This window comes from Haemorhous mexicanus, chromosome 15 (genome assembly GCF_027477595.1).
Source record: "Haemorhous mexicanus isolate bHaeMex1 chromosome 15, bHaeMex1.pri, whole genome shotgun sequence".
In the NCBI taxonomy this organism is placed as follows: Eukaryota; Metazoa; Chordata; class Aves; order Passeriformes; family Fringillidae; genus Haemorhous; species Haemorhous mexicanus.
The window spans coordinates 15,623,924-15,650,373 of NC_082355.1; the positions used below are offsets into that span (position 1 = coordinate 15,623,924).

The 26,450-nt window shown below is 47.7% G+C and overlaps 1 protein-coding gene and 1 long non-coding RNA gene across 3 annotated transcripts; both read left to right on the plus strand.

The window, feature by feature from the left end:
- Positions 1 to 5,688: 5,688 nt before the first annotated feature.
- PURA (purine rich element binding protein A) lies at positions 5,689 to 6,677 on the plus strand. Its single transcript, XM_059860231.1, has one exon. It carries the CDS (start codon positions 5,712 to 5,714, stop codon positions 6,660 to 6,662), a length of 951 nt encoding a protein of 316 aa, XP_059716214.1. The 5' UTR covers positions 5,689 to 5,711; the 3' UTR covers positions 6,663 to 6,677.
- An 88-nt stretch (positions 6,678 to 6,765) lies between these two features.
- LOC132334411 (uncharacterized) lies at positions 6,766 to 25,995 on the plus strand. 2 transcript variants are annotated; one of them, XR_009488413.1, is made up of 4 exons: positions 6,766 to 6,877; positions 22,795 to 22,860; positions 22,948 to 24,286; positions 25,433 to 25,995. It is a non-coding gene; the product is annotated as an uncharacterized LOC132334411 (long non-coding RNA). The 2 variants fall into 2 exon arrangements; XR_009488412.1 differs by having other exon boundaries at positions 22,795 to 24,286.
- Positions 25,996 to 26,450: the final 455 nt, after the last annotated feature.

Here is a 26,450-nt window from a genome sequence, read left to right on the forward strand (position 1 = left end):
AACTGATAAACTGTGATTTGTTCTAAATCTCATTTCAAAACTGTGATTTGTTCTGTATCTTCCCTCTCCTCCTTGCACATGTTTGGGGTTTCTTTGGCCCCACATGGAAGCAGTCTGCCCATTTCATCCCAGCTCTACGAGCACCCTTGCTGCCTGGAAACAGATTGCAAAAGATCTATTCCAACATTCTCACATACTTTTTAAGGAAAGGGGGTTTAAAGTAATCTGAGAAAGAATCACAGCCTGCAAAAAGCTGCATTGGGGAGGGGCTGGAGTATTAACCTCAAAACCAGAAGTTACAAATGGCCAGAAAGCTCCCCTGGCTGGAGGAGGAGGTGTGGAGGTCCAAGGCACACTCATACCTGGGAGTCTCTAGAGCCAAGATTTCTCTCTGCCTTCTCCCACACTTTTCTGGTCTGGAAGCCCACACCAGCTGGACTGCTCTTGGACACATAAGAAACCCCACCTGGTGTGATCCAACATCTTCAGAGGCTGCAAATTAATGACAGGATAAAGCAGGCATTGTGGCATGGGAGGGGGATGCACCTCTATCAGGCAAAGCTGGGAAACCCAGAAATCTGCAGACAATGCCAGCCAGTGATTTCTAAAGCACACTTCCCAAAAACGTGCCTTGAGGGCACAGATTCACAGCCCACAACCCCCAGCATGTCCATTAGCCCAGAAGGAAAAGCAGGACCAGAGAGGGTGCCAGCTGCCTTGCTGCATGGCTGTGCAAGTCCAGAACCAGCAGTCATGGCTGGAGGAACAACAGGCACAGATGGGCACAGCTCTGGAGACAGCAGCAAGGCAGCACGAAACAAGAGGAACCAAACAGCAAAAACAGGAGGTGCTGTCATCTTAATAAAAGGATGAACCAGCTGGTCACAGGAGCCAGAGCAGCTGTGCCTGTGAGAAAGCTATGCCCACCTTCCTGGACATCCCTGTGGACAGAGCACCTTCCCAGCCAATGCCATGGGCATGGGAAGAGGGAAGGGAAGGAGGAGGCACACCCCAGCATCACACCAGTTCAACTGGAGGCAAAGAAGCCACCTGGACACCTGGATACTGGGAAACAGGCAGTCACAGACACAAGTGACACAGCCTTTGCTGACTGCTGCACATGATGCTGGGCTCTAGTCCTTGCTCCTCCTCAGGAGACAAGGAGCAGAGAGCCCTGGGTTTATAAATTATTCTCAGTGAAAACCAGCAAGATTGGAATTTGGTGGCCATTTGTTGCTAGCTTTCAACAGAAGAGCAGCCAGCAGTTCCTGGGTTATGTGGGGAGCTGGAGAACCATGCTTCCCTCTTACTGTCTCTGAGAACAAAGAACTGGGGAAGGTCCTCGCTCTCTGCAGGTGACAACACCTCCATGGTCAGAAAGAACAAATGAGGGGGAAGACAGCTGAGAAAAGGGCAGTGGGGGACTTGCAGGCCAGTCAAAGGAGAAGAGAAAGCGCACTGGAGTTGGAACAAGCCATGGTGAAAACAATCCCAAACTTAATTCACTTGGATAGGACATCACATAGTGCTTAGAAGAATTAGCCCTTTATCTTTGCAGACACAATAAGCAAGAACTTGTTCTGCCATTGTGCAGTCACTGATTCCTCATTTCTTTGTTTCTTTTTTGTTTGTTTTTTGTTTCTGAAGAGTGAGCAAAAGAGGAGTCGTTACAGCTCACCATGGAAACTGCCGCTGTGGACGAGGAATGGCTGACACGTCCTCTGGATGTCACCCTCTAGCAGGTGGCCAAAAAGACACCAACCCTGTACCCAGGGGCAGTGTGGATGCAGCCCTGCCCCACTCTGGAACAGCTGGAAGCCAGACTCCCTGGCAGGGTTATCCCTCAGGCAGTGACCCTCCAGTTCCCCCGTGGAGGAATCCTTGCCTCGGTGCTGCCCCAAAACAGATCATCAAAGGAAGTGGAGCTGCTTTCATGGAGAGAAGCGGTTCCAACTGGAGGGCTGCAGTTGTCCGTGGCCAAGCTTTCCCATTGTTATTTTACAGTCGCTTGATGTTCTGAAAGATATTTAGAAAAATGACTTTAACTGTCCTGTGCCAAACTGGGTGAGGGTGAAAAAAAAAAAAAGAAATTTGGCAGGGATGTTATTCATTCAGCATGTAGCTTGGATGACGTCCAGTGACTAACACAGGAGTTTTAACTGATCTGGGAGACTAAAAACCATTCACAAATAATTTGATTTAGGGTCACTGTGATTTCTTTTTATAAATAATTTTCATTGAGAAGTATTTTTTTAATTAGGATCGACAGATCCTAATAGCAACGCTATTGTGTGCGCCGCTCATCATTCCCATATTCCTAAATTACTTTCATATGTTGTGTGCTGGTCTCTTGTTTGCTGCACACGATGGGGCTTGTTCACAGGGTAAGCAATGCCCCACAGCAGTGGACAAGCCATGCTGAACTCCTCTTTCCAAAGGCAGGCTCCAAGAAGGACCCAGATGGAAAGCAAAGGGAGCTTTCACCATCCTGTTACACGTTCCTGTTCAGAGCTGGTCTGAGCTTTCACCCAGCCTCAGACATCCCCCTGTGGCTGTAAAAGCCTTCTGAGTGCTCTGCATCTGAGAGATGGCAAGAGCAGCTTGGCTTTGGTGCTTCAGTGCTCCAACTCCCATCACGGCACAGGAAGTTCTCTGAACTTCCCTTTTCCCCTTTTCCATGGTGGGGGCGCTGGACAAGAATGGGACCAAGGGAAATATCTGACACAACTTGGAAAAAAGTCTAAACTCCATCACCTTAAGCCAGCAGATCGCCCGACTCAGCCTGAGCAAATCTGGGAAGGCTGCAGGAGAATTCAGACAGCGGATGAGAGAAGAATGACTCGGCGACTCAAATGAATCTTGCTTGGCAATATCCTCCATGTGTGACAGCCTTTTCTTTGACTTGCACAATAACAATTGCAGACCAGCCACTTCAGCTACTAATCTTATCTCTTGTTTGAATGGCTCTTAGCTTGCCTCCTGTTGATTATAAATGTTTGTACAAGATCTTGGAGTTGTTGTTTCGTAGGTGGATTACAGGCTGGGGCTCCAAACTTTGAGATGCTCACAGTAATGATCAGATATGTTCTTAAAAGCCCACTGAATTGGATTTCAAAACAAAAGGCCCGTTGATCTTAAGCCTGAAATCCCAGCCACAACTCTGAAAATCTTTTCCCTTATCTTTCCAAGGAACTGAAACGGGTGTGGAAAATGACTACAACAGTCAAAGAAAGGAGGATTATCTTATGAGAGGAAGCTACCTAAATTTGGTCTCATTTAGGCTATCAGAACAGGGCTGGAGGGGATATAATTGCTACTGAGAGACACATGGAAGGGGAGAAACTGTTAGAAAATCTTGTGAAATCTCCAAACTGAGAGTTGTGGGGCTGGACATGAAAAGATTTCTGATTTTCAGAGCAAAGAGGTCTGGTTTCAGCAGAAGCCACAGAGGCAGCAGTGTGCAGCCTGATAACCATATGGGAGCCCCTGATAGGACTGCAGAGCCAGGACGGGCAGCCTGTGACCAGGAGCTCCCTGCAAGATCCCAGTCCAAACCTAGACAACATCTGGAGAGACTCCCCTGGCTCCTGCACTTATTCATCCCCATGGTCCATCCTATTTTGCACCTTGCCTCATTCAGCAGCCACCCCAATCTTACCTTGGCCACATGATCTTGTTTTAGCATTGGGCAGACCAATTTAAGTTCCTGTGGGTCCCCAGGATGGGCTGCTGTGGTAGAACTCCCATTGAAAAGATTGTCTTCTGGGAAGAAAAACACTTTTTTTCCTTTGTTTTTTTTTTTTACTTCAATAAGCAAATGCCTTATTCAAGCCAAATTCAGGCACAAAATCGGAGCATTAGGTAGTGGCTGGGACTTCCAACATGGAAAGGTGCTGGGCAAGCAGAATCCCACAAAACATCATCCCCCAAAGCACTGACACTGGCAGGTTGTTCCCAGGGTTGTTGGTATCCACTTGGAGCACATCCACTCCTGAAAAGCATTGGCCTGTGCTGGGGAGGAAAAATAACCTCTGTGCTGGCCAGCATCCTCAGCACCAGCAGTTTTCACTGCACCCCAGTCAGAGACAGACCGGCCACAAGGGCACAAACACAACTCCTCATGCACTTCCCAGTTCTACCGCATGGATAAAGCATGGTTCATCCTTAAGGACACCTGCTGGTGACAGCAACAGGCCGCGGGTTAGGTTGTTTGATGTCACTTGACTTGAGGATAAAAAAAGCAAATCAAGAGAGAGGCGTTGCCAAAGCACCACCCTGCAGCCTGCCATGGGGGCAGCGTGGCGGTGCCAACCTGGACACGCAGTTCCCATGCCAGGAAACACCCAGGACAGTTCAGGTAGGCTGAAAATCAAACCCAGCATCCACGGAGAGCACAGCACATCCCCAGCACTCCGGGCTTTCTGACAGCCGGCAAGCTGCAGCTCAGCCAGTGCTGAAATATTGTTTCTGTGGTAAAAGGAAACTGTTTCTCTGTGTATTTTTTTATTACACATGGAGTCGCCATCACCACGGCTTTAACCACAGCCATGGGGCAGGCTGGGGGTTCCTCCTGAGATATCTGAGCATCCTCAAACACAACAAGATGTCTCAGCAGTTCACTCCCTGTCTCCTCCAAGCACATTCCACAGGCCACCCCAAAATTTACCTCATAGCACCACTCTTTGTGCAACACTTGCAGGGTTTTTGGGACGCTAGAGGTACATCCATGCCTGCCACAGAAGTCAGCAGTCCTGAGAGCAGCAGGCAGGGAAGCGACTTCTACCCAGAGCAATCCTACAGTTTGCTTCCTTGCCTGCAGCATCAGGAGAAAACATCCTTACTTGGGCTGGAGCCGGCTTAAAATTGAGGGTTTGGAAACAAGGACTAGAAGCTAAAGCATCTCCTCCAAAACCCACCCCCCGACCTCAGAAACCCACCCCCAACCCTCCAAAATCCACCTCCGAGCCTCAAAAATCCCACCTCCAAGCCCCACCTCCAAACCCCCGCTGCGGGGGGACGCCCGATCCCCCCGGTCCGCATCCCCGCAGCGCTCCCGAGTCTCCAAGCCCCGCGGCACGCCATAGGCCAGTTAATTAACTTCATCATCAACCCCGAATAAACACACATCCCACCCGGGCATCCCGGGCATCCCACCCGGGAGGAGGGCCCGCTGCTGAGCCTTCTCCCGTACGTTTCGCTGCGAGGAGCACGAACCCGGCGGCTCTCCCGGGCCCCGCGGGCTGCCCCCGGGGTGCGGGAGCGCGGGTGCAGCGGGGCCAGCGGCGGGGCCAGCGGCGGGGCCGGGCGGTGCCGGTGCCGCCCGGAGCGGGGCTCGGACGCGGCGCTGCCGGTGCGCGGGGGAAGCGCGCAGCTGCAGTACCCGCGGCGGCCGCTCGGCGGCGCGGCACTGCCGCCGTGCTCGCCGGGGCGGCCGGCGGCGGGGGCCGCTCTCTGCCGCCTTCCCGCGCCCTCTCCTCGCTCCGGCAGATCTCGCGAGAGCGCGGCCGGCTGGTGGCCGCGGGGGCTGTTGCAGCAGCGGCGGCGGCGGCGGCGGCGGCGGGAGGAGGAGGAGGCGGCGGCGGCGGCGGCCGGGGGCGGCCGAGGAGGCGGCGGCGGCGGAGGAGGCGGCGGCGGCGCGGGGGCGGCCGCGCCGGGGCGAGCAGCGGCGGGCGAGGCCCGAGCGGCGGCGGCGGCGGAGCGGCGGCGGCATCATGGCGGACAGAGACAGCGGCAGCGAGCAGGGCGGCGGCGGCGGGGGCGCGGCGGGCGCCGGGGGGCCGGGCGCGGGCGGCGGCGGCCCGGGCGGCGGCGGCGGCGGCGGCGGGGGCCCGGGCGGCGGGCTGCAGCACGAGACGCAGGAGCTGGCCTCCAAGCGGGTGGACATCCAGAACAAGCGCTTCTACCTGGACGTGAAGCAGAATGCCAAGGGCCGCTTCCTCAAGATCGCCGAGGTGGGCGCGGGCGGCAACAAGAGCCGCCTGACCCTCTCCATGTCGGTGGCCGTCGAGTTCCGCGACTACCTGGGCGACTTCATCGAGCACTACGCGCAGCTGGGGCCCAGCCAGCCCCCCGAGCTGGCGCAGGCGGCCGACGAGCCCCGGCGGGCGCTGAAGAGCGAGTTCCTGGTGCGGGAGAACCGCAAGTACTACATGGATCTGAAGGAGAACCAGCGCGGGCGCTTCCTGCGCGTCCGCCAGACCGTGAACCGCGGCCCGGGGCTGGGCTCCACGCAGGGCCAGACCATCGCGCTGCCCGCGCAGGGCCTCATCGAGTTCCGCGACGCCCTGGCCAAGCTCATCGACGACTACGGCGTGGAGGAGGAGCCGGCCGAGCTGCCCGAGGGCACCTCCTTGACTGTGGACAACAAGCGTTTCTTCTTCGACGTGGGTTCCAACAAGTACGGCGTGTTCATGCGGGTGAGCGAGGTGAAGCCCACCTACCGCAACTCCATCACCGTCCCCTACAAGGTCTGGGCCAAGTTCGGCCACACCTTCTGCAAGTACTCGGACGAGATGAAGAAGATCCAGGAGAAGCAGCGGGACAAGCGCGCCGCCGCCGCCGCCGCCCCCGCCGTGGGCGCCGAGCCGCCCCCCGAGGCCGAGGCGGCCGCCGCCGGGCCGCCCGGCGCGCTGCTGCAGGCCGAGGAGCCCGAGGAGGACTGACCGCCCGCCCCCCGGGACGCGGACTGGCCCCGCCGCCGGCGGGAGGGCGGGCGGGCGGCGGGGCGCGGGGGCGGCGGCCCGGAGCCCCCCCTCCGCCCGGAGCCCCCCCGGCCGCGCCGCCCGCCCGGCGCCCCCCCCGCCGCCCGGCAGCAGCAGCGCCTCAGACCCGCCACCCATCGCTGGATGTTCCTCCACTTTACCCACCGTATCAAACAGTAAGCAGCTGCTAAAAACAAAACAAAACAAAAAAAAAAACAAAACACACAAAAAAAAAAAAGAGTCAAAAAAAAAAGTAATAACATTATATATGAACTGTGTTTCCTACTTGATTAAAAATATAAAGAACTGAGTGTTTATTTCCCTAATTAACCGAGAACTTTTGTACACGTTTAAGCTATTATTATTAAAAGTGTTTGCAAAAATGGTCAAGATTATAATATTGCTGAATTATATAAAAAAAAGTCCTTTTCATGTTGAGCTAACATTTGACTTTAGCACAAAAAAAAAAAAAAGAGATATTTTAGAACACGTAAAATAATATTTTTAGTTTTTTCTTCTCATTTTGTTACCAAATTTCGAACCTTACATGGAGGTTACTATAGTATATTTGACACCCTATATACCTGTGATTAGAGATGTGTATATATATATGAGGGCTAGGCATGCTGTGTGTCTGAGCTTTGTCTAAATGTTATGCAGAAGTTTGTAGAGTTAAAAGGTACGTAGGTTTAATTCATGCAAGGTAAACAATAAGTGCTCTCTTTTATACAATATGCATTGCATCTGGACCTTAAACATATAAAAATGGTCAGTGAAACTTCTGTGAACATGAAGAAAAATTATTAAAAAAGGCATTTAAATGAAATTTGCTAACTTGTGATTTTTACGTTTGAACCAAAGTTATTCAAATAGTAAAAAAAAAAAAAAAAAGAAAAGAGGAAAAGAAAAAAAAAAAGAGAGAGAGAGAGAAAAAAAAAAAAAAACGAAAAGTAAAGAATTTCCTCCCATAATATTTTTTTTCTGCACCTGTTTGGTTTACAACTGAGTAGGCGTATTGTCATTATTGTGTATATGAGATGTACTTGTATTGTTCATAATATATTTTTTTTATTCTGTGTACTTAAAGTACTTAACCTGACGTGCAGCGGTTTCCAGTCCACCTGTTTTTGGACAGCAGGTAGCGAGTCTTTCCGTGTGGCCACTGGCACTAGCACTATCTCCTGAACTCGTGCGAGGTCCGGACCGATGCTTTGATCCCTGTTAACTTCCGTAGGCCTGTTAGGAAGCAGTGCAGCGAGGGCAGCGTGATCCCACTGAGCCATGGGGGTCGGAGTTTGGTTGGACAGTGAAAGCCAAGCCGGTGTGTGTCCGTCATGGATTTCCATGTAGCTGTGGTGCTAGTTATTATTACTGGCTACATACCTGGCCAGCCTGGCCGTGCCCTGCCCTCCCCGTCCCAGCTCCCGCCGGGCGCGGGCTCTGCTCGAAGCCTAGGCTAGGGAAACACAGATTTGTCAGAACACTAATCTGTCCAGGTGTGTTCTCCAAATTGAAATTGTTTGTAATAATAAGAAGAATAATAATAGACTTTTACAGGTTGTCTTCGTTGTTTTTCAGTTATGTTTTTTTTTCTTTTTAAAAAAAAAGTTGGTGTGCTTTTAATTGACTAACTTCTTGCTGCTGTATAGTAAAATATTAATATATTTTTATCATTAAACTGCTGCATGACTATCATCATTGCGAGTGAAGAGAAAATGTTATAAAAAAAAGATGCCTTAAACAGTGAAAACAAAACTTTATTTTTTGTTTTTTCTTTTCTTTTCTTTTCTTGGCTGAAATTCAGTAGAGAGCATTTCAGAGAAACTAGAGTCTTGTTCCACTCGGAAGTTTTTTGGGAATGCAATCATTTTGCTGAATGGTCTTGGCTGAGTTAGGGGTCAGGTAGATCTGAGCTGCTCCTGTGCGAGCAGGAGCTGCCAGCGCTTCTTTACTGAGGGGCAAGGATGGTGTTTCTGAAGGGTGGGGAGAAAACAAAAAAAAAGCTTGTTTTAAAGAATTTGATTTCCTGCTGTCGTTTTATTCCCAGTTGAAATTATAATTCCCTTTTTCTTCTTGGGGTTTTTATTTTGTTGCTTTTTCTTTTTTTTTTTTTTTGAGATGTACTGTAAGTGTCAAAACAAGCTGTTTCCATTGTACCATGCATTATTGCCCTTGAAAGAAGTTTGCTGTTAGTGTTCACAGAAAGTTAAACACGAGCCGCTGGTAGCGAGGTGTTTCTGTTTCTTTTTAAACAATCACTGGAAATGTTTAAAATTGCTTTAATGTGCACTTTTCCTATTTCCCAGTAGTGAAATAAGCTTTTCAGAGTGCGTAATGTGACATTTGAAATGGTTCTCAATTGCATGTAAACATGTGTCTGATAACCTGCTTCTGAATCGGAGGCTCTGGATGGGCAGTTCCAGCGATTATTGTACTTCAACTGTGATGTGTCGGGACTGCACTCTCCATGCTGCTAGACGTAGTTAGGAATTTAATTGCTTTGGTTTTGCTACTTGATTGATTGTCTCGGTCCTGCTGTTCGCTGCCCTCCCCAAAGTTGTCGCGCTGCCGACGGACGCGCTCCGGCGCCCGTAGTTCCACGCCGCCGCGGTGCGTTCCCAGCAATAAGTAGCGGGAGGCGAGGAGAGCACGGCAGAGTGTCCTTCCGTCCCTCCCGGCTCCTGGGAGCATCGCTAACGAGGCAGGCTCCTCCCGTGGTCTTCCTCGCCCGCGCCGCCCGGATCCTGCCCAGGATCCGGCTGACTGGAGGAGCGCACGGGCCGCGCGGGTCCAGTCAAACCAGTACAGCCTGGAACAGCCCGCGGGCAGTTCTGTGAACAGTGGCCGAGAACTTGTGGTCAGTTTTTGTCTCGTTTTTGGGTTTCTTCTGCGTGTTTCCTTGGTTTTTTTGTTTCGTTTTGGTTTTTTCTTCTTTTAACGCACGTTCTGTATGTTCAAGGACTTGATGAATGATGATAACGAAAGACTAAAATGACTGTAAAGATTCGTGGGATTTTGCTCCTGGTTGTTTTAGTTTTCATTGGATTTATTTTTTTGCTTTTTTTTGTTTTAATTTTTGTTTTCCCGGAGGTGCTCGGTACTTTACCAAGGCTCTAATATCTCAGTATTTAAAACAAAATACAGAAAACCCTGTTTAATGTTAGAAGAAGAAAGGTATATTTGACCATATGTGTTGTTTTAAAAAAAGACAGTATGCTCAAATGTGCCAAGATACCTAATTCCTGAGAAGTATGCCTTATATTTTCCTTGATGATATGCTTTTAAATGTCTTGTAGAATAGGTCCAAGAGCATGATAAAAGCTACTTTATAATGACTACGTGCAAGAAAACTTGAAATTCATTGCAATACTGACATTATTTTATTTTTAAGTTAAAGGGACACTGTCAAGTAATTTACTATTGAAATACAACCACCTTTTAAGTGGTTTTATGCTAACGGGGAAATGTCCTCCGAATTCAAATTCTATTTTTTTTTTTTTTTTTTTTTTTGTTAAAAGGAAAACAAAAAAGTGAAATTGCTCTGTCTTTGAGAATTTAAATAAAAAAGAAAAAAAGAAACAGCACGAGCCGCTGTTGATTCCTGCCTCTTCTTTGCGGTCCCGCTTACGATGCTGCGGCGGGAGGCAGCCAGCAGCTTCCCGGGAGCCGGGGGGCCCGGCCGGACCCTCCGGGGTTCCCCCCGAGCCCCGGTACTGGGAGCCCCCGGGTTGGGCCGGGCAGGATCGGCGGGCGAGCAGGAGCCCGGCCGCGGGTGCCGGGAGCGCGCCGAGCTCCCAGCCGGGCGCGCCCGTAGGCGGAGGGCTTTTCGTTTTTTGAAAATTCAATTGGAAAAAAAAAAAAAAAAAAAAAAGGAAAGAAATACTTGACAGTGTCACTTTGTGCGTATCCCTCGCAGGGGTTGAAATGCGCTGGGCGTAGCGCTGCCGGGAGAGCGGTTCCCGACCTGTCCCGGGACTGTGGGAAGGGCAGAGGGGCTGCCCCGGGGGCAGCGGGCGGGCGCAGAGCTCACCCCGTAAGCCAGGCAGAGCTGCTGCCGGGGATTTAACCCCTGCTCAGAGCCGACCGGTAACTTCATTTTTTTTCGTTTAGTTTTGGGTTTGGGTTTTTTTGGGAGCAATTACTTTGTTGCCTTTAAAAATAGCACTGTAACCACCTTTTTTTATGATTAGCTGTAGTGTAACCTTTGTCCCTTCAAACTATGCAAGCTATGAAATGTAAATTAGGGATCAGTTAAAGATAGTTGATTATATTCAATCAGATGACATTCATGCACTAACTGGAGTATATACAGATAAAGCTATTAGAGTGACTTGTATGCTAACAGCAAGATATAACATACCTACCTATTCTAAAAAAAATGACTATTAATATTGTATAACAGGACTGTGGGGGTTGGGAGGGAATGTTATCTCTTATCTTCTTAAAAGGGGATTTAAGATTTTTATAACTGTTTTTTCCATCAAACTTTAATATTTTTGTCAAATTTTTAGGTATTTAATTTGTAAAATAGATTTTACTTTGTACTGGCGTACAGAAAATAGGGGTTGATTTAAACTTTTTTGAAGCCAAGTGATCAAGTACATTTGTAATAAAAAGTCAATGGATCTATATCAGTCGTACTCACTGTTTTCATTTCTTGTACGTTCTAATGCAGTGGCGCTCTATGTCTCCCAAGGAAAAAAAAAATTGGGGAGGGGGGTGGAAGGAGAAGGCAAAAATGTCAGCATTGATGCTGCCAATTGATGCAACTTTGTGTGCACAAGTGGCCCCTGGTCAGTGGAGATTTGGTAGATATGCATTTTTCCTAAAACCATGGTGCACTTTTTCCAGAAGGGTTTATGCAAACCTGATGTTTTTGGCATGTCCTCACTTCACGCTTCCACCTTGGCGCCCGTAAACTCCAAAGTCGCCCTTTAGGAAGCGCCTTTCCCTGGCACTTCAGAAAAAGCAAAACCAACCAAAGCAAAACTCTGATTTCTTCTCAAGTGGTGAACTACAGCACATGATGTTTTTGCACCCTCACACGCTGTCGCCCTTCCTCCAAGATCTGCCACTTGCTTTTCTCTAAGTTCAACAGGTCAAAGTTTTTTTTGTTTCATTTTTTTTTTAAGTAAAATTGCCAAGTGTTTTGGATCGAAGACTTCAGCTGATCCACCGAGCTTGGATCCAACACCTTGCAGAGCACTGACATAATTATTTTTTGGTTGCTTGTTTGCTTTAAACCCAGCCCTCCCCTTCCCTGTCCCAGGGCATATACCAAATCTGATTGACTTGTCTGTGGCAGAAGTTGTGGGAGTCAGCAGGGAGAACGATGACATTAATGTACAAGAATGCTAAAACAGGTTTACATTTTAGGGGCTCTCTTCAAGCATGAAAACATCAAAAGTATAACTAGAACCAACCAATTTCCTCGGCTTTGCTAGTCCTCCAGGTAGACATTGAGTCTCTCTTAGGTGAGTTGGAAAGAAGGCAGTAAAGGCAAATTCTTCCACAGCTGTGCAATTTGCTCCTTCAAAAACCTGCTGCTTCCTACTGGATTGCGTGGCTTTTGGAGAGTAGGGCTCTGCCTGAAGCACTTTGAGTTTCTCTTTTAAAAAGACACTGTCAAGAATTTATCTTTTTTAGAAACCCAGTTTGCAGCTTTTTTTTTTTCCCCTGGCCTTTTTTTGCTTCTTTTTTCTTTTTTTCTTTTGCTATTTGTCAGGCTTACCCAAACTTTCCCTTTATTGTCTTACTCTCCTCCTTCGTTGGCTGCCTGCTCCTCGTTAACTCAGCTTGTGCAGCTGGAGGGTCACTGTTCCTGGTGGTGTTTGGACTATCTGGAAGAGGAGCCCAGTAGTTTGAAAATCTCATGCTGGGCTTTTTTTCTATCTTTTGCACACTCATTTCTCTCCCTAAAAGTTTTACTCTTCTTGGCTTTCTCCCGTAATGCGTGAAGAAAGGTGAAGGGCTCTGAATTTTTGGTGGCAGAACAGAGAAACTGGCTGCACGCAAAGCGTTGTCACAATGTTTTGACAAAACCGACAAGGTAAACAAGCGAGTTCCATTTTTATTCCTGATTCCTTCTGCTGTTGCCATCTCCTTTGCCGCTTGCAACAATGAAAGAGAGTTTCTGCCCAGAGCTTTTTTTTTCGTGGTTCCTTTTACTCTGCTCGCTTGCACATGATTTAGCTCACTGGCACTGCAAAATGTGCGTGGGTTGTGAGCGTGGCAAGGAGATACGTATATAGAGTTTAAAGCTAGTTAAGGTTAATTTAAATGGACTTCCAAAATTATAACCTTTTTTAAAAGCTCGTATTCCCCAGAGCCTAATCTTTGGGCCTGAAGTTCATGGTATTTTTTTCTTCTCTGAAGAGGTGTGTGTTGTGTTGGGATGGCTGGGGGTGATGGCACAGGAAGGATGCTCCTCTTGTGTGGCAGCTCTCTGGAAGCTCTGCAGCTGGAGCCGGGCTGCCCTCTCTGCTCTGCTCTGCTCTGCTCCCAGCGGAGGCTCCCGTTCGTGCCAGATAGTCCTGGGTCTGCTCTGGGAGTTTCTCTTAGCCTGCCAATCCTCCTTTGCTTGTTGTCTTTGCAAAGCATTTCAGTTCCTGATGGGCTGTGTGTTAGCAGCACTGCAATCTGGGAGAAAGGCAGCTCTCATCAGGGTCCACAAGCATCCCACTTCTTGTGAATTACAAGTGGGCCACAAGGCTCTTCTGGGCTGTGTGTTGCTTGTTGTTAGTGCAGAACAGCTGCAGATAGCAGAGAGAAGTAAAGGCCAAATCATCCATTTGCAGAGGGTTCACAGTGTTACTTCTCCAATGGCATTCTGGATATTTTACTGCAATTTGGCTGGCATAGAAGTTGCTGCTGGAGGAGAACATTGGAAGGGAAAGGATGAGCAGGTTGGTGTTGGGGCAGACGTGGTGCTGTCACTAACAAAGGCATTTCCTGAGCTGGCAGACTCAGGCTTGGTGAGGGAGTTTGTCCAGGGGAGGAGCTCCCAGCAGTCACAGCAGAGGTGTTGTCTGTCTGGAGGGTGGGAAAAAGCTTTCAGAGCAAGGTGGGAGAGGGGATGTGGCAGAGATGGATGGCCAAGGTGCACCTGGGCTGCCATGCAGGTGCTTCAGCATCAGCACAGCTCTTAGAGAAGCCCTTGAGAGCCTGATGACAGTGGCTCATTGCCACAGGCAGCTGAGGGGTGTCAGGCAGCTGGTCCCAAGGGATCATGGAGCAGCAGACGCTGAGCTCCCCAGCTGGGGTAGCTCTGCTGGTCCCCATTGTTGCAGTTTGGTGGCTGAAGACAGATGAGCATTTTGTGTTTTGGAAGAGTCAAAGCACGTCACTCCCACCTCTATAAAAGTAGTAACTGGTTGTGTAGCCTGTTTGAGGCAAAATATCACAGGAGAGGGAGAGTTGAAGTCATACAGCAAGAAACGAGGCGTGTTTTCACAGAAAGAATGTCAGCTGGAGATTAAGTGAAAAAAGATAAAGATAGAGGACTTTTGGCCTCACTATCTGTCTTTTGAATGTTGACTGATTAAAACAAGACAGAGTGAATGGCTGGATATCCCCAAACAATGCTTCACTGTCCCCCTGCAGATCGATACTGCTGGCACTCCTTCACCCAGAGACAGGATCTGGTCCTGAGCTCTCTGCTCTGGAAGGCACCGTGGCCAGCCAAGGTGGAGCCTGCCCAGGCTGGCCGAGATTTTGCCTGCATGTGGGTGTTGTCTTGTTTTGGGTGACCAGGCATCACCTGGGCTGTGGCAGTACCTCTGCAGCTCGAGTTGGGTGTGTGGTTTGGTAGGGAAATTCTACTGTCCCTGTGTGATGTACCTTGGAGCAGCCTTAGAGCACAAGACCTGATACAGTCAGGGTTTAACTTAAGACAAGTTTCACCAGCCAGTGGGAATTAAGTTTATCAAGCCGAGCTAGAGCTCGTAGGAGAGTGAAATATCCAAAACACGGGTAACAAAGCTGTCAGGTCCTGAGCAGGGCCTACTTTGCTGTTGAACTTGGTGACCCTGGCCATTTCCACACCTCCTCTTGAGGAGGTGACATGTGGTGAACCTCTGCTCCTTTCTGGATCAGCCATCAGCTGGGAGGGTTTTTGGTTTGAACAGGAATCTGCTGGATCTCCCCAGCAGGAACTCAGTCTTAACTCAGACAGTTCCTTGGTTTTGCTTGTGATCAGTTGGTTTGCTGTCCATCCTGACAACAGCTTTGCAGAAATACACACCTTAGCCCTTTCTGAGTCTTGGGCCACACAGCAGACTGAAGTGCAAAGAGGATTGGCTGCAACACTGGCAGTGGGAGTTTCTACTGAGTCTCCCTGGCTGTGGCATTGAAGCATTTTTTCTTGAAACACTATCTTGAAATATGCAGGAAGCAAGAAAAACCAGCTTCATTCTTTCTGTTCAAGAACTGGAGAGGTGAGAGGTGTGGATTTACATCTGCAGTGTGGAAGGATGTGCCCTCTTGGCTGGGGAGACCTCGGAGGGAGGTGGCTGTTGTGGGAGCTGATCCAGTGCGCGCCGCTGGGACGGCAAGTGCATGACTTGGAGAGATTTAGACAGCTTTTTGGGAAAAACCTCCTTGTGTTGAAATGTCATCCCAGTCATGATGTTGATTTCAATGGAGAATTGCTTGTGAAAGTGGCTTTGCAAGCTGTGTCTGAAGCCCCATGACCGTGCTGACCCCGGTGGGTTTGGCTGTGTTACTGAACACGGTGCAGAGACCGTGCAGCAGCCCCGTGGGTGCAGCCTTGGTGCAAGAGATGGTGTCTTACTCACTGTGGCAGCAGTTTGGGCAGGGAGGTGTTACTGTCGTGCTTGCAGGAAGGTCTGGGAGCTGAGCCTGGGCTCTCAGACATCTTCACCACCGTGCTCTGGATTGATGCACGGGCCAGCATTGGCACGGGGGAGTTTAGGGGTGGCTGCTGCGGGGCTGACCCCTCCAGCGTGGTTTGTGCTGATATGGCTGGTGATGAGATGAGAATCGAGGAGGCTGTGTCCATATCATGGACCTGGATAGTTTCTGTTGCTGGGAGTTGAGAGTCAGTAAATGAGCAGTGGTTGTTTTTTCTGTTACTGGTGAATGTCTTGTGTGATTCAGGCTCAAATTGCTGTGTGCCCATAGAGATTGGGCCATTAGAGGTTTGGGGGGGTTTGTTCTCACTCTGGGTAGAAAGGTGGCTGTCAGAGGGCAGGACAGTAGTTGTGCATCGGGCAGGACCTGTCTGTTGGGATGTCTGGGAGCAGCATTGTCATTTGAAAGGCAGCCACCTTGGTTTGGGTGTGTCCGTCCCTCAGCTTGTGCTTGCTCTAGTGTCTCCCTAGGGAATGCATTTTATTTCTCCGTGCTCCATCCTGGTTGCACAATAGTGAGCACGACGTAGGCTGCTGGCTTTATTGCCTGCAGTCTGCTGAGGTTTGGAACTTGCCTGGGCTCACCTTTTGCCCAGGCATCTCATATGGGCAGGGGAGCTCAGACCAGCAGCTCCTGGGGAGTGAGTCTGCATCGGCACATCGGTGTCAGCCGGTCCAGGCTCCTCAAAACTCACCTAGGGGTCGAGAGGTGAGTGCTGGGATTTCAGGGACCAGCTCTTCTCTCTGCATCAGTCCAGCAGAAGCAGGTCCAGCTGGCTCACTTTTGGGCGAGCTGGGAAGGCTTGCCGATCTGTCAATACTTCAAGAAATGCCAGGGCTAGGAATCATGGAGAAAGGGTTTTGTGAAATCTGGTATTTAAACCTCCCACTCGAGTGATGCTGAGGAGAGCTGGCAATGTAGCATTGGCTTATCAGAAGCTGTGTGGGCAGGTCAGCTTAAAAAAATGTTGCATGAGCAGCACCAGAGGTGAAGGAAAGGAGCTGGTATCTTGTCAGGTAGAGAGTTTAAATGGGGTCAGAATTTCTTTTTATTAAAAAGATTGTTTTATTTAAATAATAAATGACAGTACGTTCACTGTTGCCAGGGGCTGCTGAAGGGCAACCAGGCAGGTCTGAGCAAAGTAGGGACTAAAGGCTTTGAATTATTTTCTGTCATTAATAACTCTGAACTAAGCACTGCAGATTCATGTAAAAGCCATCTCTGCTTTCATGCATGTGAACAGTTTGGTTTGTGGATAGATCTGCTGTGATCAGAGGGTCATTCTATCTTAAAAATAAATAGTTGGCTTCTGAGCTTCACCTGTCAATAAAAGTCCTGGAAAATGAGTCCTTGCAGGCTTCTGCAAGGCCATATGTAATTTATCTTGTCCAATGCAAGTCTCTAATTGGCGGTTTAAAGTCATTTAAAAGAAAGAATCTGTTAACGGTCAGTCTATTTTTGGTTTAAAGATGGACTTTATATGGTCATAAAGTAAAATTCCTAGCTTAATTATGGGAATCAAAGTACATTGGCTTAATTGCACAAAGAACTGCACACAAGAGTGCAGAGAGGACACGCTTTATGAGTGATTATCTGCTGATGAAATACTATATGGAGCAACAAGTGGGGGCATTCCAGGCTCCAGAAAGCATCCTGAGACCAGAACTGCTGAGCTGCTGGAGGAGAGATGGCATCAAATCCTTGTCCAATCCAAGAGAATTGGACATTTCTCTTGTCCATTGTGGACCAAATCTATTTTTGGAAACAAATAAGCATGGTCATGGTTCATTCCTACCACAGCACTGACTGCCCTGCCTTGTGGAGACTTGAAACTGGACAGGATTGAAGGGATGATTTATAACCAAAGTCTTGGTTGAGGAGTTGATTTGTGTTCTGGAGATGCCTCCAGAAGCTAGAAAAGCAGCTGTGGAAGGTTTGAATGGCAGAGGATTTGGTGATGGGAAATACAAGCTCCCGATGATAGGGGATCCATCAGACTATCTCCCTGTTGATTGGACACAAAAACCTTGAAAAGTATCAGAGTGCTTGGGGCAAGCCTGCATTCTTGAAGCTGAGACACCTGGGAAGCTAAACTGGCTGTCCAGGAAGGAGACAGAATTTAGGATGTGGCAGTGCCTCTTCCTAAAGTCTGTGGGTGTGCCTGGGAAAAGGCTGTGACAGGGAAGTGAACTGAAGAGCTGTGACTTCACAGCATTTCCACTTCAGCCCAGGTGTCCCCAGCCTGGTGGCACGGGAAGGGGGCAGGGTTTGGGGAGGACAGAGGCTGGTGGGAGGCTGAGGTGTTGGGGCTGGAGGTTGGGAGCAGAGTTGTGTGCACAGGAGGGACTGGGCTGAAGTAAGGAATGGGCACATCTGCACAACAGGGTGGAAACAGGAGACAAAAATAGTTGTTGTAGACTGCTCAGTAGTGAAAAAAGACCTCGTCACAGCTGCTCTGATTGAAACATGGTGGGGGTGATGGAAATCAATGAGATTCTGCATTACCTGCCATTGTAGCAGGTATGTTAGGTCATAAAGGAGGAACACTACATCTAAAAGGTTGCTGTAAAATCTGAGGAAATTGGAGTAGTGACGACCAAACAGCCACATTTATGTTGGATATAAATTCTGTATTTTAATGACATGGAGGTATTAGGAAGTTTTCTATTCCAGTCAAAAGGAAAGTTGAGGGTTTCATGAGCCCTGGGAAAAAAACAGGCTCATGCATCTTCATAAACCTGTTAGAAAAAGTGAGTTCTATTATGACCATGCTATCTGGCCAGATTGTTTGGGAGGGAACTGGCTAACATTTTGGTGAGCAAATATATTGATTTACTTAAAGGATCATTTCTTGCAACAGCCTGGTCTAGAGTTAGCCTTTGTTCAGGACTAAAACATAAGACCTGATTCAAAATACAATTATTGTGGAGTTGTTAAGTAGCAGTGGCTGAGTTTCAGGTTCGGCATTCTCAGGGTAGAAGGTGCTGGACTAAAAGTGAGTCTTTTGTTCCAAAATGTTGCAGGGGAGAAGTTCAGAAAAATGAAGTCTTAGACTTACCATAGGTACCTGGGAAGGTTACTGGCATCCAGGTGAGGCAGAACTCTGTCATGAAAGAGCGAACAACCCTAAAAGTGTTGTAAAAATAGTTATAAAGGAAGGGGCTTCTGGAGCTCAGGAAGATTCCACCCAAGGACAGAAGTCGAGCTCTGGAGGAGCAGACTGGAAGGGCCGTGTGGTAGGGCAGGTAACAATGAGTGGGAAATGAAGCAGTTTAGGAGGGGCTTTGCAGAGCTGGGGGCTTTGGGGAGCCAGTGCTGTCTGAGGGACATCAGAGACAAGGCTGGGGAGAAAATCTGGCTGTGCAGGACTGAAGACAGAATTCATTTCCTGCACTACTTCATGCCACTGAAGTGACTCCTCCATGTCATTCTGGAGCACAGGGCATGTTTGAGAGCCTGCTGTCCTTTTGGGTGGAATAAGGAGCCTTCCTCTGAAACTCAAGTGAGGCAGAGATGCTGGAACAAAGTAGGAAATTCAAATGGAGGAGCAACAGATGTATCAAGGGGTTTTAAAAAAGCTTGGGACTGAAACACTTAAAGGTACTAACAAAAACAGGGCTGTCAAAAAACAGCTTAGTATTCTCCATGACTAGATAATGTCCTAATGTCAGGTTATTCTTTTTTTAATTAAAATATTAATCAGGGCACTGGGATTTGCAGATCAGCAACCCTGAACTCCAGTTTGAGAAGGTGAAGCTGAAGTGCTGTAGCTCTTCAGTGTGTGAGGGGTAGAAAACAACATGCTTTCTGCAGAGAAAGGGGGTTGGACCAGGTGCTCCCTTCCAACCCAGTCTATTCTTTGATTCTATGATCAGTCTGGTTTGCTGGGGCACCTACCAGAATGTCTGAACACATTGACAAACAGCAGGATAAAAAATAGGCTTGTAATGGGAAAAGGAATACCACGGAGTCCTTCTTTGGTTGCAGTTGCTATTTGTCACTTGGGAAGCAAAAGGTAGACTAAAGTCTAGTTAGAAAAGGTGATTAAAGGCTTCCAAGTCTGCATCTTTGAGCCAATGACTTCCACTCAATGGTTTCATTAAACCCAAAGTTTCTGGGTGAAGAAAGGTTGATTTTCATGAAACTTTTGTGGTGGACAGCAATAGGTCCAGGTTGCAAAGTCTGGTCTGAGAGGAGAAACAAGCCCAGAATACTGGGTAATCTAGAGAAATCTAGATTTCTCCTGTAAAGCAACACCCCCAGTTCAAATTCCTGCCTTGAGCTGGACTTGCAGGTCTGCCAGATCCCAGAGTGTGCCTCAGCAGCTGATATTGTGGCTTTGTTCTGTTTTCTTCTTACTGAGAAAAAACTCAGAGGTCTTGACTTTTATAACGGGCAGAAAGGGAAGGAGTAGGAACAGAGGTCTGGGCAGCATCTTCCAGCTCTTGCCTAGGTTTGTCCTTGATGGGGGATTGTTGGTGTGTGCACATGCAGACCTGTGTTACCTCTCTTCCCAAGAGACCCAGGAGAACCCACAGGTAACTGGTGTCAGCCAGAGCAACCTTTTGCTTTGGCTTAGTTTTAGGCTTCTTAAAAGTCCAGGAGTCATGGCAAATACCCTGGCTTCCCCCACCTTCCCTGTCTCTAGTAGATGATGGTACCAAAGAGTGAGTGCTTTGATAAGTGATTGGAGTTTGCAATAGAAACAGGATAACTGCAGGCACTGTGAGGCTTTCACTCAGAGTTTGTGTTTAAAGGCAAGGAGCAGAGTGGTTGGGTTATACTGGAGAAGTGACCCCAGCCCGGCTGTGGCTGGAAAATTGAGAAGAGCATAAGGTTTGGTGCAGTGAGCATGGGGCTGACCCTGGGACATCTGAGGCAACAGGGGGGAAAAAAAGAGTAATTTTTAATGCTCTGTCAGTATGCCAGGCTGTAAGTGAATTGTTCATTCAGGAGGAAGAACTCAGATTGTGGTAGCAGAGCAAATGAAGGGAAGGTGTGCAGGCTGCCACAGGAATCCTGCACGTCCCAGGTGTAGGTGCAGGTCTGTGAGGCTGCTGAGCAGGAGCTCCTCTGTACCACAGCTCATTAGAGCCCCACAGTGTCCCTGTGCCGCTCTCCCTGGTAATCAGGTGGTTGTCACTGGCACAACCTTTGTCCCTACCCCTAGAAATCCACTAGATTGCTCACTTCTAGTTAAATTATACCAGCTGACTTTGAAGTTACTCAATATAAAACCGTCGTGGTATGCTTGCATGATAGTTATTTGATGTAAGACAACAATTTCTTGTGCTCGCTCTTTAGGAATTTGGGCTTTGAGTTTCACTGGGGTGTGTTGTATGTACCCAACTGCACAGGATCAGGCCCACCTCTGTTTTCAAATGTATTTCACATCTGCAATTAGAGATGTTCTAGGAAACAAATTAGGAGATCGAGTTGTCTGTCACAGGCTCAGATGATCATAGCGACTTGTGCTAAAGGCTCTGTCCTTGTAGAGACCTGCACGGCTGCTTTGTGTAACTGCTGTCAGAGCTCTGGTTCTGGTCATCGTGTTTTTTATAAATGTACTGAGTATACTTGCCTTTAAATCCTGTTAGGTACTGATAATTATCACTGGTATTCTGTACATTAACTCTGTACTAGCATTCACATTGGACTAGGCTTAATGACTTGAAAAAGGAAAATTAGTTTATACCCTTTTGTGTGGTTCTATTCCATGTAGTGGGTGGTTTGTAGAAGTACCAGAAGTGCTACAACTGTCTTCCCCTTTTACTTGCTGTGATTCTCTGCAGCAGAACATACAGATTAAAGTCTGTTTTTCCATCCTTTGGAGACACTGAGATATTGTCATGGTGAGGTCCATGAAAATACCCAGAGAGCTGGGCCCTCACACAGAGATAAGGCATCTTTTCCATTTGTGGTTTTTTTTTCCTTCTGCTGTCCATCCTCCAAGTTTTTGTTTGTTTGTTTGTTTGTTTAATGTAAAAAAAGTTATTCCCTCACCTGTCAGTGCAACATCCTTTAGGATATTTGTGATCTTCCATGAAAGTTGGACAGGACTGAAATAACTAATGCCAAAAATTGCCCATAGCAAGGGAGGGAAATCCTTGTTTTCAGGGCAAATCCCATCCAGACCTTTTTCAGCACACCACAAGGGTATAAATCCCCATTTTTTCTTTTCCAGGTGATCTTTAAGGCCAAGTGGCAGAGGGCAGATGTTTTGCCCTCCGTGGGGTTCTGGTGCCCTGTGGCACCCGCGCTGTCCCGCAGGTCTGAGCCCCCGGCACCCCGGCATTTAGGGAGCTCCGTGGGGTTGGCTTTCACCATGTCCTCAATTTGGATCCCCAGGGCAGAAAAATTAGGACTTTCTCAGTTAAAGAAAAAACCAAAAGTGAAGCAAAATCTCTGGAGAGTTGTGTTTCCCCACAGCAGTGACGGCCCCTCAGCACCCACTTCTGTTCAGCCAGGACGCCCGGGTCAGTCCTGCTGGGTTTTTAGCCATCTTGACCTCATGTTTGCAAATATTATTGGTAATATAATGCTCTATGTACAAATGTCTGTGTGGCTCATGTGTATGTTTCTGTGGTTCAAGTCAGCCACAGACTTCTGGAATTTCATTGTACTTTGGTTAAATGTTGGACTTTTAACTCTTCTGCTGTATGGCTTCTTGATTTCTCTTGTCCAATGTGGACCAACTCTATTTTTGGAAATAAATAAGCATGTAAATAAAATGAATGGGTTTATGCCACTTACAAGAAAATGCTTTATTTAAATAAAATAAAGTCAGTCTTGTATATTTTATGGTATCTCAGGGAGCAGCCGAGGCTCGGGCCCCAGCAGCCTTGTGCTGAGATACCATATTATGTACAAATTCACTTCCAAGTGCTTTTGGAAGCAGACTTCCCATCTCCTGAGCCAAACCCCCGTAGGACCAGCCTTGCAGAGGAGGGAGGGGGGAATCCAGAAACACGTAGTTTAAGGGGAGTAAAGGAAACAAACATGACTTTCCTCTCAACACAAGGCTTCTGGTTTGAGGTGTCCAGGTGCCAGAGACACTGCTGGGTGCAGGGATGCCATGGGTCGGTTCTCAGCTTCCATCTGGGAGCACGTGGAGATCAGGAGCACAATGACATCTCTTTTTTTATTTAATTTTTTTTTTAAATTCTCCATATAAACCAATATTTACCAGTAATCCTGTGTTTCTGTTTTTGTTTTTTGGCAGACTTTTACCAGTAAATATCGGTTTATTCCTGAAACCAGAAGCCCTAAACATACCTTTGTTTATAAGGTCAGTTGGCATTTTGTCTCTCTCATTCCCCACTCCCCCCCAGTACAACCCAGCAGGTGGTTGAAAGGTACCAAGTTCTCTTTCTAGTTTTCCTGCTCTGCATCTCTGGGAACTGGAGCCCGCAGGACCTAGAGCCTTCTGTTGGTAATGTAGATTCGAGTTTACAAATTATTCTTTTATCATTTTAAATCCTGCTTTTAAGGACAGAGGTGTTCCCACCTGCCACCACGGGAACTGGTAGAAACCCCTAAATTGCTCCTCCTCTCCGAAGCCTGCGGGTAGGTCTCTCACTAGCATCTTCAGGCTTGGGGCTGAAAAAATAATTGATCCCAAAATATACACTAAAAACTGCCATTTCTGGTTTACTGTGAGCAGGCCTGGGGGAGGGAAGGGCGGGAAAGGAGTTTGAAACTTACTTTTCTCCCCCTTTTTTCCTAGAAAGCAAATGTGACATGGGGAGGAGGGAGAGAATGTGAACGTAGCCCTTCCTAAACTCATTGTAAACTCCTCCTCCGAGGCTGGGAAAAAGGGCAAGTGAAAGATCTGATCCTTAAAAGGACATCACTGGGTGTCTGAGACCCCAAAAGCAGCTGGCGATTTTTAAGGACTCAAATTGCTTTTGGTTTATCCCAAGACAAATTGACTTGGGAATGTTGAAGCCTCCTTTCCCCCCACAAGTGTTTGCCACCCAAACACTGCACATTTTGGTAATACCCCAGAAACAGAGAACCTCATGAGGAATAGAAGATGAGTTTGCTGCACAGTCCCGGCCAGATTTTTTCTCCCAAGCAAACAAAACGCAAAAATAAAAAAACCCCAAACTAAAGCCCATCCCTAACCCTCCCCCCCCAAAAAAAAAAATCCTCCTAAAAAAGCAAGTCCAAGAGGATCTCAAATGCCCAGTCTGGTTCTGTCCTACATGGTTGACAAGGGTGTTTTTGGCATAGCTGCAGCCCAGCCATGTCCCTTTAAGGAGCACCGTGGCTCGTTTCCTCCTCACCAACCCCGAGCTGAGGGCTTTGCCGTTCCTGAGAGCTGGTCAGAGCTCCTGCAGCCTTAGGTGGAGTCCAGAATGAGGGGAGCCCTTCCAGCTGTGCACTTTGAGCTGAAAACTACCTTTCCTCCCCTTTTGCAGCCTGGGTGGTTCTGATTGCTGGCAGTTCTGTAATACAACCTTAATCTGAGCAGTTGAGGCTGGTCCTACCTTATCTTCAGACGTCTTGCGGAGGACTCCTGTTACCAGTTTGGTACTCAAAAGCTACACCCCACCACCAGAAGTCACTTTTTGTTTTTTCCAAAGGCAGTGATAGCTCACCCTCTCTAGCTCTAATGGAAAACCTGATAATTGCAATGCAACTTTCTAATAAATTGTTCATATATTCATAATTCCGTTGCAATCCCAAATTGGAGAAGAGATCTGTTAAAGGTATATATTAGTCTAGATTTTTCTTATTGTAAATACTGTAATTTTATAATACTGTCAATATTTTATTAACTTAGAAATATTTAACAGAGTTAAATCTATGGTAGTTGATTCATTTATAGGTTTATGTTGCAGCCAATTACATTCTAATGTAAGATTAACTTTCAGCATGTAAACTATGAGTGGATATATCTTTGGAAAGATTAAGAGAGAAAACTCTCATTCTTAATCTGTAGTATGTATCCCCAGTTCCCAGTTGGGAATTATTTAATGAAATATTAGGAGGTTTTGAGAGCTCATGAATCTAATAACTGCAGTTGGATTTGAAAACTTGAATTTTGAGGTGTACCTGGCTCTTTGACCCTGTGAAAAAGTTCGTTTCAGTACCTAACCTCTCTAGCACAGAAGCTTTTCTTTTGAGCAAAGGGACACTGTCAGATCAATTTTAGTTTCTTGCTTTTGGGGGGAAAAAGAAACGACAAAATGCAGCCCTGTGGCATGCGTGTGAATTCCTTTTGGCCAGCAAGGGGAACAGCTCCTCTCCCGAGGCTTTGTGTCCCCGGCCAGGGCAGCTCCATCGCCGCGGCCGGGCAGGGCCGGCGCTCCGGCCGCTCCCGGGTCCCGCCAGTGCCGCTGCTCCCGCCCGCCCCAGCCCGGCCGCAGCCGGAGCTCGGGGAGATGGAAAAAGTGCACAAAGCTCAAACTTGGCGATTTTTGACCAAAGCATTTGCTTTTTTAAAATTGAAATCTCTCTCTCTCTTTTCACCTGATGGTGTCCCTTTAGCATCATAAAGATGTTCATGTTCTCTGAAAACCGTGAGAAGTGATTTTCTTTTCAAGGCAGGGGAGAATTGGTCTGTCATTACAACTTGCATAAAAATTACCAAAAATATCTTGAGGGTTTTCACAGGCGTTGGTATTTTTTGAGTGTAAAAGTTAATCTTGATTAGAGATGTGCCAATCTTTACTGCTTTCCTGTAGTGTTGTTACACTTAGGCATTTCAGTTCACTTACAAATATATACTGTAACAGTATACTTTGTACAGATTTATTTAAAATTTATTTGAAAACTGAAATAAAGTAGGCAGAAAATAAAGATATTTATTTTTCATTTGACTATGTAAGAAGGTATCATTCTTTTGGTTTTAGTGCACTGGTGTACCAAGCCTCAGAACCACTGCTTTCTCCAGCTCATAGGATGCTTTTCCAGACTGTGGATACGTGTATGTGTACTGCTGTGTTGATAAGTAAATGCCAACGATGGAGTTCGTTGCTTTTATACATCCCAAAGAGAAGTTCTCCACCGTTCCCTGTCTGTTTTCTGACCGAAAAGGCGTGTGTTTGTGAACAGTGTTCACGCCAGCTCTGCCACCCCACCCTCACATCAGCTCACACCAATGCCAGGATGGGAGGAGTTGCCTGCGTACCTTCCCCAAAACACCCCGGGCCGCAGTGGCATCGTCAGGGAGCAGTTCAAACCTGTGTCCTTTGGGCTTTGTGTAAAGCAAATGCAGAACAAGAAAAATCGAGATGTTAAATCCATTAGAAAACCAATTCCTTATTGTACAGTAGTATGGAGATCTCTAGTCAACCTGCCATTAATAATAGATTCTTATTTTTTGAATGATCTATTTAAAAGAACAGCAAGCATTGTATTTGCTAGTAAATCTGAAGTGTTTACATGGAATTACTAAATAAATTATTTGATCTAAGATGGCTCTTATCAGTGCTGATTTTTAATAATGGAAATTCGGTTTGGCAGCTGCTTTTTTAGTTCGTGCTGTTCTTTAAAATCTTCCAAAGCAGGTTTTGTTTGGTTTTTTTTTTTCACTGCATCCTTGTGGTTCAAATTAGGTTCTGAGGAAGAGGCAAACCACGCCTCTCCCTGCAGGGCCTGACAGGAGTGCTAGCTCACGTTTTCCAACCCCTTCCATGAGGCTTTCCCTTCACATCCCAACCAGCTGAGATGAGCAGGATGCTCTGAGCCCAAAGCCCTGCAGCGCTCGCTGCTGCTCGCCGGGCTGGGGCCTGGAGACACAGGATGGGGTTTTTACAGCAGAAAGCTTCGGGATAGAAGTAGAACATCCTCCTGTGAGGTAATGAGTTGTCACACTCAGCTCCAGCGAGGCTTGGTCCTGCTTCCTGCTGTTCCGAGGCTGCTGGAACA

Bases quoted from the DNA above. Each gene is read 5' to 3' on its own strand.
- PURA (XM_059860231.1), top strand. From the start codon at position 5,712: ATGGCGGACAGAGACAGCGGCAGCGAGCAGGGCGGCGGCGGCGGGGGC.